The 18403-nt window shown below is 49.9% G+C and overlaps 2 protein-coding genes across 29 annotated transcripts in view; both read left to right on the top strand.

The window, feature by feature from the left end:
* Window positions 1–18403, top strand: part of LOC116936810 (gamma-adducin-like) — a 145534-nt gene that overhangs the window by 35070 nt on the left and 92061 nt on the right. The gene's annotated exons all lie outside the window — the stretch shown is intronic.
* LOC142908392 (uncharacterized) lies at window positions 905–10810 on the top strand. The gene is made up of 2 exons (XM_076058993.1): window positions 905–5029; window positions 5174–10810. Exon 2 carries the CDS (start codon window positions 6293–6295, stop codon window positions 10799–10801), a length of 4509 nt encoding a protein of 1502 aa, XP_075915108.1. The 5' UTR covers window positions 905–5029; window positions 5174–6292; the 3' UTR covers window positions 10802–10810.

Below are 18403 nucleotides of genomic sequence, written 5' to 3'. Positions count from 1 at the left end.
CACTCAGCCCCCAACTTAGCCCCCCACTCACTCAGCCCCCCACTCACTCAGCCCCCCACTCACTCAGCCCCCCACTCACGCAGCCCCCCACTCACCTCCCCACTCACCCCCCACCTCACCAAACAACTTACCCCTCCACTCACCCCTCCACTCACCCCCCCACTCACCCCTCCACTCACCCCCCCACTCACCCCTCCACTCACCCTCCACTCACCCCCCCACTCACCCCCCACTCACCCCCCCTCCACTCACCCCTCCACTCACCCCCCCACTCACCCCCCCACTCACCCCTCCACTCACCCCCCACTCACCCCTCCACTCACCCTCCACTCACCCCTCCACTCACCCCCCACTCACCCCCCCACTCACCCTCCCACTCACCCCCCACTCACCCCCCCACTCACCCCTCCACTCACCCCCCACTCACCCTCCCACTCACCCCCCACTCACCCCTCCACTCACCCCTCCACTCACCCCCCCACTCACCCCTCCACTCACCCCCCCACTCACCCCCCCACTCACCCCCCCACTCACCCCCCCACTCACCCCCCACTCACCCCTCCACTCACCCCTCCACTCACCCCCCACTCACCCCTCCACTCACCCCTCCACTCACCCCTCCACTCACCCCTCCACTCACCCCCCCACTCACCCCCCCACTCACCCCCCTCACTCACCCCCTCCACTCACCCCTCCACTCACCCCTCCACTCACCCCTCCACTCACCCCCCCACTCACCCCCCCACTCACCCCCCTCACCCCCTCCACTCACCCCCTCCACTCACCCCCCCACTCACCCCCCCACTCACCCCCCCACTCACCCCCCACTCACCTACACTCACCCCCCCCACTCACCCCCCCCCACTCACCCCCCCCCACTCACCCCCCACTCACCCCCCCCCCACTCACCCCCCACTCACCTAGACTCAGCCGCTCCTGCCCATCAAAGGAGTTTCTTCTGTGGAACTTTGATCTCCCGAGTTAAATTGTAACAGAGCCACTGCTGTGGGAGACACTGAGACCCTGGGGTCAGGGTTCAAGCCCTGGGTCTGGGTGTCTCTCTCTCTCTCAGGGGGTTCACAGTGGCCGTGTGGGAGACACTGAGACCCTGGGGTCAGGGTTCAAGCCCTGGGTCTGGGTGTCTCTCTCTCTCTCAGGGGGTTCACAGTGGCCGTGTGGGAGACGCTGAGACCCTTGGGTCAGGGTTCAAGCCCTGGGTCTGGGTGTCTCTCTCAGGGGTTTCACAGTGGCCGTGTGGGAGACGCTGAGACCCTAGCGCTGGGTGTCTCTCCGTGTCAGGGGCTTTCACTGACCCAGCGCTGCTGAGGCTCTGGGTTGGTCGGTGGTGCAGCGTTCCGTGCTACGCTGCGCTCCGAACCCGAGTTCACGACCACCAGCACCACCGGTGACGGTTATCTGAACCCTATCGTGGGTCTACTCCCCTAGGTCGACTCGGCCTCAAATGAGTACCTGGTGCAGCTGTGTTTAGTGGTACACATCGCCACTGGGGGAGAGACAAAGGCGGCCGGGCGTGGTGGTGGTGCTGGCCAGCCATCCCCTCTGTGTGTGTCTGTGTGTGTGTGTCTCTGTGTGCGTGTCACTAGTGAGTGAGTGAGTGGGTGAGTGGGTAGGTGAATGTGAGTGTCTGTGTGTGTGTATCTCTGTGTGTGTATCTCTGTGTGTGTGTCTGTGTGTGTGTCTGTGTGTGTGTCTCTGTGTGTGTATCTGTGTGTGTCACTAGTGGGTGAGTGAATGTGAGTGTCTGTGTGTGTGTATCTCTATGTGTGTCTGTGTGTGTGTGTGTGTCTCTGTGTGTGTATCTGTGTGTGTCTCTGTGTGTGTCACTAGTGGGTGAGTGAATGTGAGTGTCTGTGTGTGTGTATCTCTGTGTGTGTGTCTCTGTGTGTGTGTCTCTGTGTGTGTGTCTCTGTGTGTGTGTCTCTGTGTGTGTGTCACTAGTGAGTGAGTGAGTGGGTGAGTGAATGTGAGTGTCTGTGTGTGTGTGTATCTCTGTGTGTGTCTCTGTGTGTGCGCCTCTGTGTGTGTGTGTCACGAGTGAGTGGGTGAGTGAATGTGATTATCTCTGTGTGTGTGTCTCTGTGTGTGTCTCTGTGTGTGTGTCACTAGTGAGTGAGTGAGTGGGTGAGTGAATGTGAGTGTCTGTGTGTGTGTATCTTTGTGTGTCTCTGTGTGTGTATTTCTGAGTGTGTCCCTGTGTGTGTGTTTGTGTGTGTGTCACTAGTGAGTGGGTGAGTGAATGTGAGTGTCTGTGTATCTCTGTGTGTCTCTGTGTGTCTCTGTGTGTGTATCTCTGTGTTTGTCTCTGTGTGTGTCTCTGTGTGTGTATCACTAGTGAGTGAGTGAGTGGGTGAGTGAATGTGAGTGTCTGTGTGTGTATCTCTGTGTGTGTCTCTGTGTGTGTGTCACTAGTGAGTGAGTAGGTGAGTGAGTGGGTGAGTGAATGTAAGTGTCTATGTGTGTGTTTCTCTGTGTGTGTATCTCTGTGTGTGTCTCTGTGTGTGTGTCTCTGTGTGTGTGTCACGAGTGAGTGAGTGAGTAAGTGAGTGAGTGAATGTGAGTGTCTGTGTGTGTATCTCTTTGTGTGTCTTTGTGTGTGTATCTCTTTGTGTGTCTCTGTATGTGTGTCTCTGTGTGTGTGTCACTAGTGAGTGAGTAGGTGGGTGAGTGAATGTGAGTGTCTGTGAGTGTCTCTGTGTGTGTCTCTCTTTGTGTGTCTCTGTGTGTGTGTCACTAGTGAGTGAGTGAGTAGGTGAGTGAATGTGAGTGTCTGTGTTTGTGTATCTCTGTGTGTGTCTCTGTGTGTGCGTCTCTGTGTGTGTCACTAGTGAGTGAGTAGGTGAGTGAGTGAGTGGGTGAGTGAATGTGAGTGTCTGTGTGTGTGTATCTCTGTGTGTGCATCTCTGTGTGTGTGTCTCTGTGTGTGTGTCACTACTGAGTGAGTGAGTGAGTAGGTGAGTGAGTGGGTGAGTGAATGTGTGTGTCTGTCTGTGTGTGTGTGACACTGGGGGAGAGACAAAGGCGGCCGGGCGTGGTGGTGGTGGTGCTGGCCACCCACCCCCTCCATGTGTCGCCGGTAGCCTTCCTAGGCGCTGCTGCTGCTACTCGCAGCACTTGCCCCTACAGCTTTTGAAGGCTACACGGGGGACCTTTGCCTTTGCGTGGCTCTGTGTGGGAGTAACGATGGGGGTTGTTGACGTGACTGCGGATGTGAGAGTCTGTGAGTGAATGTGTGTGTGTGAGTGTGTGTGAGTGTGTGTGAGAGTGTGTGTGAGAGTGTGTGAGTGTGTGTGAGTGTGTGTGTGAGTGAATGTGTGTGTGTGAGTGAGTGTGTGTGTGAGTGAATGTGAGTGTGTGTGTGAGTGAATGTGTGTGTGTGTGAGCGCGTGTGAGTGTGTGAGTGAATGTGTGTGTGTGAGTGAATGTGTGTGTGTGAGTGTGTGTGAGTGAATGTGAGTGTGTGAGTGAATGTGAGTGTGTGAGTGAATGTGTGTGTGAGTGAATGTGAGTGTGTGTGAGTGTGTGTGAGTGAATGTGTGTGTGAGAGTGTGTGTGAGTGAATGTGTGTGTGAGAGTGTGTGTGAGTGAATGTGAGTGTGTGTGTGAGTGAATGTGAGTGTGTGTGTGAGTGAATGTGAGTGTGTGTGTGAGTGAATGTGAGTGTGTGTGTGAGTGAATGTGAGTGTGTGTGTGAGTGAATGTGAGTGTGTGTGTGTGAGTGAATGTGTGTGAGTATGTGAGTGTGTGAGTGAATGTGTGTGAGTGTGTGAGTGAGTGTGTGAATGTGTGTGTGTGAGTGAGTGTGTGAATGTGTGTGTGTGAGTGAATGTGTGTGAGTATGTGAGTATGTGAGTGTGTGAGCGCGTGCGTGTGTGTAAGCGTGCGTGTGAGTGTGTCTGCGTGAGTGTGTGTGAGCGTGAGTGTGTGTCGGCGTGCGTGTGTGTGAGCGTGCGTGAGTGAATGTGTGAGCGCGTGAGTGTGTGTGTGAGCGTGTGAGTGTGTTTGTGAGCGTGTGTGTGAGCGTGAATGTGTGTGAGTGTGCGTGTGAGCATGAGTGTGTGAGTGTGTGTGTGTGAGCATGAGTGTGTGAGCATGAGTGTGTGTGAGTGTGTGAGCATGAGTGTGTGAGTGTGTGTGAGCATGATTGTCTGCGTGTGTGTGTGAGCATGAGTGTGAAAGTGAGTGTGTGAGCGTGAGTGTGAGTGAGTGTGTGTGAGTGTGTGAGTGAGCGTGTGAGTGTTGTTGATTCGCTGTGGGCATCTTCTCCAGATGGGATTTCGCTTCCACAAAATCCACACGCGGCTTGAGATCCACCCTCGATATTAATTACAGAACCGCCCACTCAACACACATCTATACTTTAGCGTACACACACACACACACACGCCACAGCGCTGAACGATTAATCATCGATTTCAAATCTAAATCGCAATTTGAAACAATGTTTATTGGCGAATCGCAAATGGCCGCGAAATTTTTTTCTAGCGATTTGAAAACGAATTCCCGTTGCCTTCTGTTACTTTCCTACGTGAATTGATCAATATTTACTTATTGCAAATACACGCGCGTTTCGAAGCAATTAATATATTTTGTGTCCTCCTCCTTGGCATTAGAATATACGGAGAGCGGTTTTTGGTGGTGTCACGTGGTCATGCTTTTAAATCTATTGCACGGCTAACGTTGAACTGAAACTTTGACTTTTAAAAATAAAAAAATATTTTTTTTATCGCAAATCAGATCGCGATGACTTGTCAGAAACATCGCAATTTGATATTTTCCCCAAATCGCTCAGCGCTCAGAACTCAGCGATAGCGACACCATCATCATCATCATCAGCCGCCGCTCGCCAATACGTGGCGGTGAAGGCACCACGACGCCTGTGCCAGGCTAGGTGCACCGTGAGGCCATCGCGTGAAGAGTCGACGGGACAGACCCTGCACGTGCCGTGGGTTGTGCTGCTGTGCCAGGCTAGGTGCACGAGGAGGAGGAGGTCACGTGACAGACCCTGCAGGTGACATGGGTTGTACTGCTGTGCCAGGCTAGGTGCACGAGGAGGAGGAGGAGGAGGTCACGGGACAGACCCTGCAGGTGCCATGGGTTGACTGCTGTGCCAGGCTAGGTGCACGAGGAGGTGGTCACGGGACAGACCCTGCAGGCAGCTGGCTAATACCATTACGTCAACTGCAGTCACCCACCCACTCACCCGAGCGCGTAGAGAGATATATAGAGACAAAGATCCCCCGTGTAGCCTTAACAGACTGTAGGGGCAAGTGCTGTTAGCGAGCACCTATGAAGGCTACCGGCACTGTGGCACACGAGGGGGTGGGTGGCCCAGCATCACGCCCTGCCGTCTTTGTCTTCCCAGTGGCGATGTTTATTACTAGACACCGCACCAGGTACTCATTTGAGGCTGAGTCGACTTAGGGGAGGTCCAGGACCGGTTCAGATTATCGTCACTGGTGTTGGCCGTGAGCGTAGCGCTAACCACTGCACAACACGCACAACACACACTCGCACACACTCACACAGACACACACACAGACACACACAGACACACACACACGGACACACACACACGGACACACACAGACACACACACAGACACACACAGACACACGAATGCGCACAGACACACACACAGACACACACACAGACACACACACACACGGACACACACACGGACACACACACACGAACCCACACAGACCCGCATGTGCACAGACACACACAGACTACAAACAGACACACACAGACCTGCGTGCACACAGACACACACAGACACACACAGACACACACACAGACACGCACAGACACACACAGACACACACACAGACACGCACAGACACACGCACAGACACACGCACAGACACGCACAGACACACACAGACACACGCACAGACGCACAGACACGCACAGACACACACACAGAGACACACAAAGACACACACACAGAGACCCACACAGACACACACACACAGACACACACACACAGACACAGAGACACACACACACACAGAGACCCACACAGACACACGCACAGACACACACAGACACATACAGACACACGCACAGACACACACAGACACACACACACAGACACACACACAGACACACGCACAGACACACACACAGACACACACACAGACACACGCACAGACACACACACAGACACACACACAGGCTCTGTCTGTGGTCAGTGTCAGTTGTGGAATGTTTTGATAACAGAGAATTGACTTCAGAAATAGCCCCTTATCTGTACCCCAGAGCAGCCATCATGCGAGCGCGCACACACACACAACACACGTGTACACACACACACAACACACGTGTACACACACACACAACACACGTGTACACACACACAACACACGTGTACACACACACAACACACGTGTACATACACACACACAACACACGTGTACACACACACAACACACACGTGTACATACACACACAACACACGTGCACATACACACACCACACGTGTACATACACACAACACACGTGTACACACACAACACACGTGTACACACACACAACACACGTGTACATACACACACATACACACGTGTACACACACACACAACACACGTGTACATACACACACAACACACGTGTACACACACACACACACAACACACGTGTAAATACACACACACAACACACGTGTACATACACACACACAACACACGTGTACATACACATGCACACAACACACGTGTACACACACAACACACGTGTACATACACACAACACACCACACACGTGTACACACACACAACACACGTGTACACACACACAACACACGTGTACACACACACAACACACGTGTACATACACACACACAACACGTGTACATACACACACACAACACGTGTACATACACACACACAACACACGTGTACAAACACAACACACGTGTACACACACAACACACGTGTACACACATACACAACACACGTGTACATACACACACACAACACACGTGTACACACACACAACACACGTGTACACACACACACACAATACACGTGTACACACACACAACACACGTGTACATACACACACACAACACACGTGTACATGCACACAACACACGTGCACATACACACAACACACGTGTACATACACACACACAACACACGTGTACATACACACACAACACACGTGTACATACATACACACACATACACACGTGTACATACACACGTGTACATACACACACAACACACGTGTACACACACAACACACGTGTACATACACACACATACACACAACACACTTGTACATACACACACACAACACACGTGTACATACACACAACACACGTGTACATACACACAACACACGTGTACATACACACACAACACACGTGTACATACACACACAACACACGTGTACATACACACACAACACACGTGTACACACACATACACATAACACACGTGTACATACACACACACAACACACGTGTACATACACACAACACACGTGTACATACACACACAACACACGTGTACATACACACACACAACACACGTGTACATACACACACACACAACACACGTGTACATACACACACACAACACACGTGTACATACACACGCACACAACACACGTGTACACACACACACACACAACACACGTGTACATACACACAACACACGTGTACACACACACCACACACGTGTACACACACACAACACACGTGTACACACACACAACACACGTGTACATACACACACAACACGTGTACATACACACACACAACACACGTGTACACACACAACACACGTGTACACACACAACACACGTGTACACACACAACACACGTGTACACACACAACACACGTGTACATACACACACACAACACACGTGTACACACACACAACACACGTGTACACACACACACACAATACACGTGTACACACACACAACACACGTGTACATACACACACACAACACACGTGTACATGCACACAACACACGTGCACATACACACAACACACGTGTACATACACACACACAACACACGTGTACATACACACACAACACACGTGTACATACATACACACACATACACACGTACATACACACGTGTACATACACACACACACAACACACGTGTACACACACAACACACGTGTACATACACACACAACACACGTATACATACACACACACAACACACGTGTACACACACAACACACGTGTACATACACACACATACACACAACACACGTGTACACACACAACACACGTGTACATACACACATACACAACACACGTGTACATACACACATACACAACACACGTGTACATACACACACAACACACGTGTACATACACACACACAACACACGTGTACATACACACAACACACGTGTACATACACACATACACAACACACGTGTACATACACACACACAACACACGTGTACATACACACACACAACACACGTGTACATACACACATACACAACACACGTGTACATACACACACAACACACGTGTACATACACACACACAACACACGTGTACATACACACACACAACACACGTGTACATACACACAACACACGTGTACATACACACATACACCACACGTGTACATACACACACACAACACACGTGTACATACACACAACACACGTGTACACACACACAACACACGTGTACATACACACCACACGTGTATATACACACACAACACACGTGTACATACACACACAACACACGTGTACATACACACACACAACACACGTGTACATACACACACATACACACAACACACGTGTACATACACACACACGTGTACATACACACATACACAACACCCGTGTACATACACAACACACGTGTACACACACAACACACGTGTACATACACACACATACACAATACACGTGTACATATACATACACAACACACGTGTACACACACACAACACACGTGTACACACACACACAACACACGTGTACATACACACACAACACACGTGTACATACACACACAACACACGTGTACACACACACAACACAGGTGTACATACACACACACAACACACGTGTACACACACACACACCACACACGTGTACATACACACACACAACACACGCGTACATACACACACACATACACACACGTGTACACACACACACAACACACGTGTACATACACACACACAACACACGTGTACACACACACACACCACACACGTGTACATACACACACAACACACGCGTACATACACACACACATACACACACACGTGTACACACACAACACACGTGTACATACACACACACAACACACGTGTACACACACACAACACACGCGTACATACACACACATACACACACACGTGTACACACACACACAACACACGTGTACATACACACACACAACACACGTGTACACACACAACACACGTGTACACACACACAACACACGTGTACACACACACCACACGTGTACATACACACCACACACGTGTACATACACACAACACACGTGTACATACACACAACACACGTGTACATACACACACAACACACGTGTACACACACAACACACGTGTACATACACACATACACAACACACGTGTACATACACACACACAACACACGTGTACATACACACATACACAACACACGTGTACATACACACACACAACACACGTGTACATACACACACACAACACACGTGTACATACACACACACAACACACGTGTACATACACACAACACACGTGTACATACACACATACACAACACACGTGTACATACACACATACACAACACACGTGTACATACACACACAACACACGTGTACATACACACACACAACACACGTGTACATACACACAACACACGTGTACATACACACAACACACGTGTACATACACACATACACCACACGTGTACATACACACACACAACACACGTGTACATACACACAACACACGTGTACACACACAACACACGTGTACACACACACAACACACGTGTACATACACACAACACACGTGTACATACACACAACACACGTGTACATACACACCACACGTGTATATACACACACAACACACGTGTACATACACACACACAACACACGTGTACATACACACACATACACACACACGTGTACATACACACATACGTGTACATACACACATACACAACACCCGTGTACATACACAACACACGTGTACACACACAACACACGTGTACATACACACACACATACACAATACACGTGTACATATACATACACAACACACGTGTACACACACACAACACACGTGTACACACACACAACACACGTGTACACACACACACAACACACGTGTACATACACAACACACGTGTACACACACACAACACAGGTGTACATACACACACACAACACACGTGTACACACACACACCACACACGTGTACATACACACACACGACACACACGTACATACACACACACATACACACACGTGTACATACACACACACAACACACGTGTACATGCACACAACACACGTGCACATACACACAACACACGTGTACATACACACACACAACACACGTGTACATACACACACAACACACGTGTACATACATACACACACATACACACGTACATACACACGTGTACATACACACACACACAACACACGTGTACACACACAACACACGTGTACATACACACACAACACACGTATACATACACACACACAACACACGTGTACACACACAACACACGTGTACATACACACACATACACATAACACACGTGTACATACACACACACACAACACACGTGTACATACACACAACACACGTGTACATACACACACAACACACGTGTACATACACACACAACACACGTGTACACACACAACACACGTGTACATACACACATAAACAACACACGTGTACATACACACACACAACACACGTGTACATACACACATACACAACACACGTGTACATACACACACAACACACGTGTACATACACACACAACACACGTGTACATACACACAACACACGTGTACATACACACATACACAACACACGTGTACATACACACACACAACACACGTGTACATACACACATACACAACACACGTGTACATACACACACAACACACGTGTACATACACACACACAACACACGTGTACATACACACAACACACGTGTACATACACACATACACCACACATGTACATACACACACACAACACACGTGTACATACACACACAACACACGTGTACATACACACAACACACGTGTACACACACAACACACGTGTACACACACAACACACGTGTACATACACACCACACGTGTATACACACACAACACACGTGTACATACACACACAACACACGTGTACATACACACACAACACACGTGTACATACACACACATACACACAACACACGTGTACATACACACACACGTGTACATACACACATACACAACACCCGTGTACATACACAACACACGTGTACACACACAACACACGTGTACATACACACACACATACACAATACACGTGTACATATACATACACAACACACGTGTACACACACAACACACGTGTACATACACACACACATACACAATACACGTGTACATATACATACACAACACACGTGTACACACACACAACACACGTGTACACACACACACAACACACGTGTACATACACACACACAACACACGTGTACATACACACACAACACACGTGTACACACACACAACACAGGTGTACATACACACACACAACACACGTGTACACACACACACACCACACACGTGTACATACACACACACAACACACGCGTACATACACATACACACACGTGTACACACACACACAACACACGTGTACATACACACACACAACACACGTGTACACACACACACCACACACGTGTACATACACACACAACACACGCGTACATACACACACACATACACACACACGTGTACACACACAACACACGTGTACATACACACACAACACACGTGTACACACACACAACACACGCGTACATACACACACACATACACACACACGTGTACACACACACACAACACACGTGTACATACACACACACAACACACGTGTACACACACACAACACACGTGTACACACACACCACACGTGTACATACACACACACCACACACGTGTACATACACACAACACACGTGTACATACACACACAACACACGTGTACATACACACACAACACACGTGTACACACACAACACACGTGTACATACACACATACACAACACACGTGTACATACACACATACACAACACACGTGTACATACACACACAACACACGTGTACATACACACACACAACACACGTGTACATACACACAACACACGTGTACATACACACATACACAACACACGTGTACATACACACACACAACACACGTGTACATACACACACAACACACGTGTACATACACACACAACACACGTGTACATACACACATACACAACACACGTGTACATACACACACACACAACACACGTGTACATACACACACAACACACGTGTACATACACACAACACACGTGTACACACACACAACACACGTGTACATACACACCACACGTGTATATACACACACAACACACGTGTACATACACACACAACACACGTGTACATACACACACACAACACACGTGTACATACACACACATACACACAACACACGTGTACATACACACACACGTGTACATACACACATACACAACACCCGTGTACATACACAACACACGTGTACACACAACACAACACACGTGTACATACACACACAACACACGTGTACACACACACAACACAGGTGTACATACACACACACAACACACGTGTACATACACACACACAACACACGTGTACACACACACACACCACACACGTGTACATACACACACACAACACACGCGTACATACACACACACATACACACACGTGTACATACACACACACAACACACGTGTACATACACACACACAACACACGTGTACACACACACACACCACACACGTGTACATACACACACAACACACGCGTACATACACACACACATACACACACACGTGTACACACACAACACACGTGTACATACACACACACAACACACGTGTACACACACACAACACACGCGTACATACACACACACATACACACACGTGTACACACACACACAACACACGTGTACATACACACACACAACACACGTGTACACACACACAACACACGTGTACACACACACCACACGTGTACATACACACACACGTCTACATACACACACACCACACGTGAACATACCCACACACACACCACACACGTGTACATACACACACGTGTACATACACACATACACACAATACACGTGTACATACACACACACAACACAGGTGTACATACACACACACAACACACGTGTACATACACACACAACACACGTGTACATACACACAACACACGTGTACATACACACACACGTGTACACACACACGCAACACACGTGTACATACATACACACACAACACACGTGTACATACATACACACACAACACACGTGTACATACATACACACACAACACACGTGTACATACACACCAACACAAGTGTACATACACATACACACAACACACGTGTACATACACACACACAACACACGTGTACATACACACACACAACACACGTGTACATACACACACACGTGTACATACACACACATACACAACACACGTGAACATACATACACACACACGACACACGTGTACATACACACACACACAACACACACGTATACATACATACACACACAACACACACGTATACATACATACACACAACACACGTGTACATACACACACACACGTATACATACATACACACACACACGTGTACATACATACACACACAACACACACGTATACATACATACACACAACACACGTGTACACACACACACCACACGCGTACATACACACACATACACACACACGTGTACACAAAGACAAAGATCCCCCGTGTAGCCTGTGACAGACTATTGGGGCAAGTGCTGTTAGCGAGTAGCAGCGCCTATGAAGGCTACCGGCACTGTGGCACACACAGACGGGGGTGACGATTATCTGAACCGGTCCTGGGTCTCCCCTAGGTCGACTCAGCCTCAAATGAGTACCTGGCGTAGCGGTGTGTCGTAAACATCGCCACTGGGGAGACAAAGGCGGCCGGGCGTGGTGCTGGCCACCCACCCCCTCGTGTGCCACAGTGCCGGTAGCCTTCATAGGTGCTGCTCGCTAACAGCACTTGCCCCTACACTCTGTTAAGGCTACACGGGGGATCTTTGTCTTTGTGAGACTGTGTGTCTTTGTGTGTGTGTGTGTCTGTGTGTGTGTCTGTGTGAGTGTGTTTGTGCGTGTTGTGCAGTGGTTAGCGCTTACGCTCACGGCCATCGCCAGTGACAACAATCTGAACCGGTCCTGGACCTCCCCTAGGTCGACTCAGCCCCAAATGGAGTGCCTGGCATAGCGGTGTCCCGTAAAACACCGCCGCTGGGGAGACAAAGGCGGCCGGGCCTGGTGGTGGTGGTGCTGGTAGCCACCCACCCCCTCTGTGTGTGTAGCCACAGTGGCCGGTAGCCTTCATAGGCGCTGCTGCTGCTACTAACAGCGCTTGCCCCCCTACAGCCCTGCTCCAGGCTACACGGGGGTTTGTCTTTGTGTGGCTAGGGAGACAAAGGCGGCCGGGGGTCTGTTAGAGGCTACCGAGGGGGGGAGTGGGGAGGAGGGTTTTGTCCTTGAGCGAGTTGCGAGCGTCGGAATCCTGATTTAGTCCAGCGGAAACCCAGTGAGCTCGTAAGCCCTTGCACGCAGGCGTCCGGTAGCAGGAGGTGGTACCAGGGTGGGCGTGGGGGGATGGTGGGCGTGAGATGTTGACTCCCTCGCCTGGTATACGGGAAGTCGTGGGTTCTATCCCAGACCCTGACGATGCCTGCTGCTGCTGCTGTATATGTGGAGTCTGCGTCTCTCTCTCTGTGGCTAAGAGATGTTGACTACCTCGCCTGGTACACAGGAGGTCGTGGGTTAGATTCCAGACCCTGACGATGCCTGCTGCTGCTGCTGTATATGTGGAGTCTGCGTCCCTGTGACTTGGAGATGTTGACTACCTCGCCTGGTCTACAGGAGTTCGTGGGTTCCATCCCAACCCTGGTGCCTGCTGTGTATGTGCAGTCTGCGTCTCTGTGGAGTCTGCGTCCTGTGACTTGGAGATGTTGACTACCTCGCCTGGTCTACAGGAGTTCGTGGGTTCCATCCCAACCCTGGTGCCTGCTGTGTATGTGCAGTCTGCGTCTCTGTGACTAAAAGATGTTGACTACCTCGCCTGGTATACGGGAGGTCGTGGGTTTTATCCGTGGCCCTGACGATGCCTGCTACTGCTGCTGCTGTATATGTGGAGTCTGCGTCTCTCTCTGTGGCTATGAGATGTTGACTACCTCGCCTGGTTTACAGGAAGTCGTGGGTTCCATCCCAGACCCTGACGATGCCTGCTGTGTATGTGGAGTCTGCGTCTCTCTCTCTCTGTGTGTTGCTAAAAGATGTTGACTACCTCGCCTGGTCTACGGGAAGTCGTGGGTTCCATCCCAACCCTGGTGCCTGCTTTGTATGTGCAGTCTGCGTCTCACTCTCTCGCTCTCTCTCTCTGTGACTTGGAGGTGTTGACTACCTCGCCTGGTGTACGGGAGGTCGTGGGTTCCATCCCAAGCCTGCTGCTGCTGCTGTATATGCGGAGTCTGCGTCACTGTGGCTATGAGATGTTGACTACCTCGCCCTGTATACAGGAAGTCGTGGGTTCGATCCCAGACCCTGACGATGCCTGCTGTGTATGTGCAGTCTGCATCTCTCTCTGTGACTTGGAGATGTTGACTACCTCGCCTGGTCTACGGGAAGTCGTGGGTTCCACCCCAACCCTGGTGCCTGCTGTGTATACGGAGTCTGCGTCCCTGTGACTTGGAGATGTTGATTACCTCGCCTGGACTACGGGAGGTCGTGGGTTCCATCCCAACCCTGGTGTCTGCTGTGTATGTGCAGTCTGTCTCTCTCTCTCTCTCTGTGACTTGGAGATGTTGACCACCTCGCCTGGTGTACGGGAGGTCGTGGGTTCCATCCCAACCCTGGTGTCTGCTGTGTATGTGCAGTCTGTCTCTCTCTCTCTCTGTGACTTGGAGATGTTGACCACCTCGCCTGGTGTACGGGAGGTCGTGGGTTCCATCCCAACCCTGGTGTCTGCTGTGTATGTGCAGTCTGTGTGTCTCTCTCCCTCTCTCCCTCTCTCTGCTTTGCCACCGGGCCCTCAGTTTTTTCCCCTCCACATCTAGAATTGTTGACATCTCCACGCGTTTAGATTGCTTGGCTGCTGCTGGAAACGTTCACGTGATGATGATGATGATGGTGGTGGTTATCTGTGGGTCTCTGTGGATCGTAACGAGTTCCTGGATGTCTCTGGGTCTGTGTGAGTCTCTATCAGTATGGGTCTCTATGGGTGTCTATGGATCTCTGTGTGAGTCTCTATGAGTCTGGGTCTCTATGGGTGTCTATGGATCTCTGTGGGGTCTCTATGAGTCTGGGTCTCTATGGGTGTCTGGATCTCTGTGGGGTCTCTCAGTCTGGGTGTCTATGGATCTCTGTGTGAGTCTCTGAGTCTGGGTCTCTATGGGTGTCTGGATCTCTGTGGGGTCTCTCAGTCTGGGTCTCTATGGGTGTCTGTGGATCTCTGTGTGAGTCCCTGAGTCTGGGTCTCTATGGGTGTCTATGGATCTCTGTGTGAGTCTGAGTATGGGTCTCTATGGGTGTCTATGGATCTCTGTGGGCGTCTCTCAGTATGGGTCTCTATGGGTGTCTATGGATCTCTGGGGTCTCTATGAGTCTGGGTCTCTATGGGTGTCTATGGATCTCTGTGGGGGTCTCTATGAGTATGGGTCTCTATGGGTCTCTATGGATCTGTGTGAGTCTCTATGAGTCTGGGTCTCTATGGGTGTCTATGGATCTCTGTGGGGTCTCTATGAGTCTGGGTCTCTATGGGTGTCTGGATCTCTGTGGGGTCTCTCAGTCTGGGTCTCTATGGGTGTCTATGGATCTCTGTGTGAGTCTCTGAGTCTGGGTCTCTATGGGTGTCTGTGGATCTCTGTGTGAGTCTCTATGAGTCTGGGTCTCTATGGGTGTCTATGGATCTCTGTGTGAGTCTATGAGTCTGGGTCTCTATGGCTGTCTATGGATCTCTGTGTGAGTCTCTATCAGTATGGGTCTCAATGGGTGTCTGGATCTCTGTGTGAGTCGCTATGAGTATAGGTCTCTATGGGTGTCTATGGATATCAGTATAGGTCTCTATGGGTGTCTATGGATCTCTGTGTGAGTCTCTATGAGTCTGGGTCTCTTTGGCTGTCTATGGATCTCTGTGTTAGTCTCTATGAGTCTGGGTTTCTATGGGTGTCTATGGATCTCTGTGGGCGTCTCTCGGTATGGGTCTCTATGGGTGTCTATGGATCTCTGTGGGGTCTCTATGAGTCTGGGTCTCCATGGGTGTCTATGGATCTTTGTGTGAGTCTCTGAGTTTGGGTCTCTATGGGTGTCTATGGATCTCTGTGTGAGTCTCTATGAGTCTGGGTCTCTGGGTGTCTATGGATCTCTGTGTGAGTCTCTATGAGTCTGGGTCTCTATGGGTGTCTATGTATCTCTGTGTGAGTCTCTATGAGTCTGAGTCTCTATGGGTGTCTATGGATCTCTGTGTGAGTCTCTATGAGTCTGAGTCTCTATGGGTGTCTATGGATCTCTGTGTGAGTCTCTATGAGTCTGAGTCTCTATGGGTGTCTATGGATCTCTGTGTGAGTCTCTATGAGTATGGGTCTCTATGGGTGTCTATGGATCTCTGTGTGAGTCTCTATGAGTATGGGTCTCTATGGGTGTCCATGGATCTCTGTGTGGGTCTCTATGAGTCTGGGTCTCTATGGGTGTCTATGGATCGCTGTGTGAGTCTCTATGGGTGTCTATGGATCTCTGTGGGGGCTCTATGGGTGTCTGTGGATCTCCTGTGTGAGTCTCTATGAGTCTTGGTCTCTATGGGTGTCTATGGATCTCTGTGTGAGTCTCTATGAGTCTGGGTCTCTATGGGTGTCTATGGATCTCAGTCTGGGTCTCTATTAGTCTGGGTCTCTATGGGTGTCTATGGATCTCTGTGTGAGTCTCTATGAGTATGGGTCTCTATGGGTGTCTATGGATCTCTGTGTGAGTCTCTATGAGTATGGGTCTCTATGGGTGTCCATGGATCTCTGTGTGGGTCTCTATG

This window comes from Petromyzon marinus (genome assembly GCF_048934315.1).
Source record: "Petromyzon marinus isolate PM22_M1 ecotype Great Lakes invasive population chromosome 83 unlocalized genomic scaffold, UKy_Petmar_22M1.pri1.0 chr83_unloc.3, whole genome shotgun sequence".
Taxonomy (NCBI): Eukaryota; Metazoa; Chordata; class Hyperoartia; order Petromyzontiformes; family Petromyzontidae; genus Petromyzon; species Petromyzon marinus.
This window is presented reverse-complemented; position numbering and strand designations above follow the sequence as displayed.

Excerpts from the sequence above, each read along its gene's own strand:
- LOC142908392 (XM_076058993.1), top strand. The coding sequence starts at position 6,293 with ATGCGAGCGCGCACACACACACAACACACGTGTACACACACACACAAC.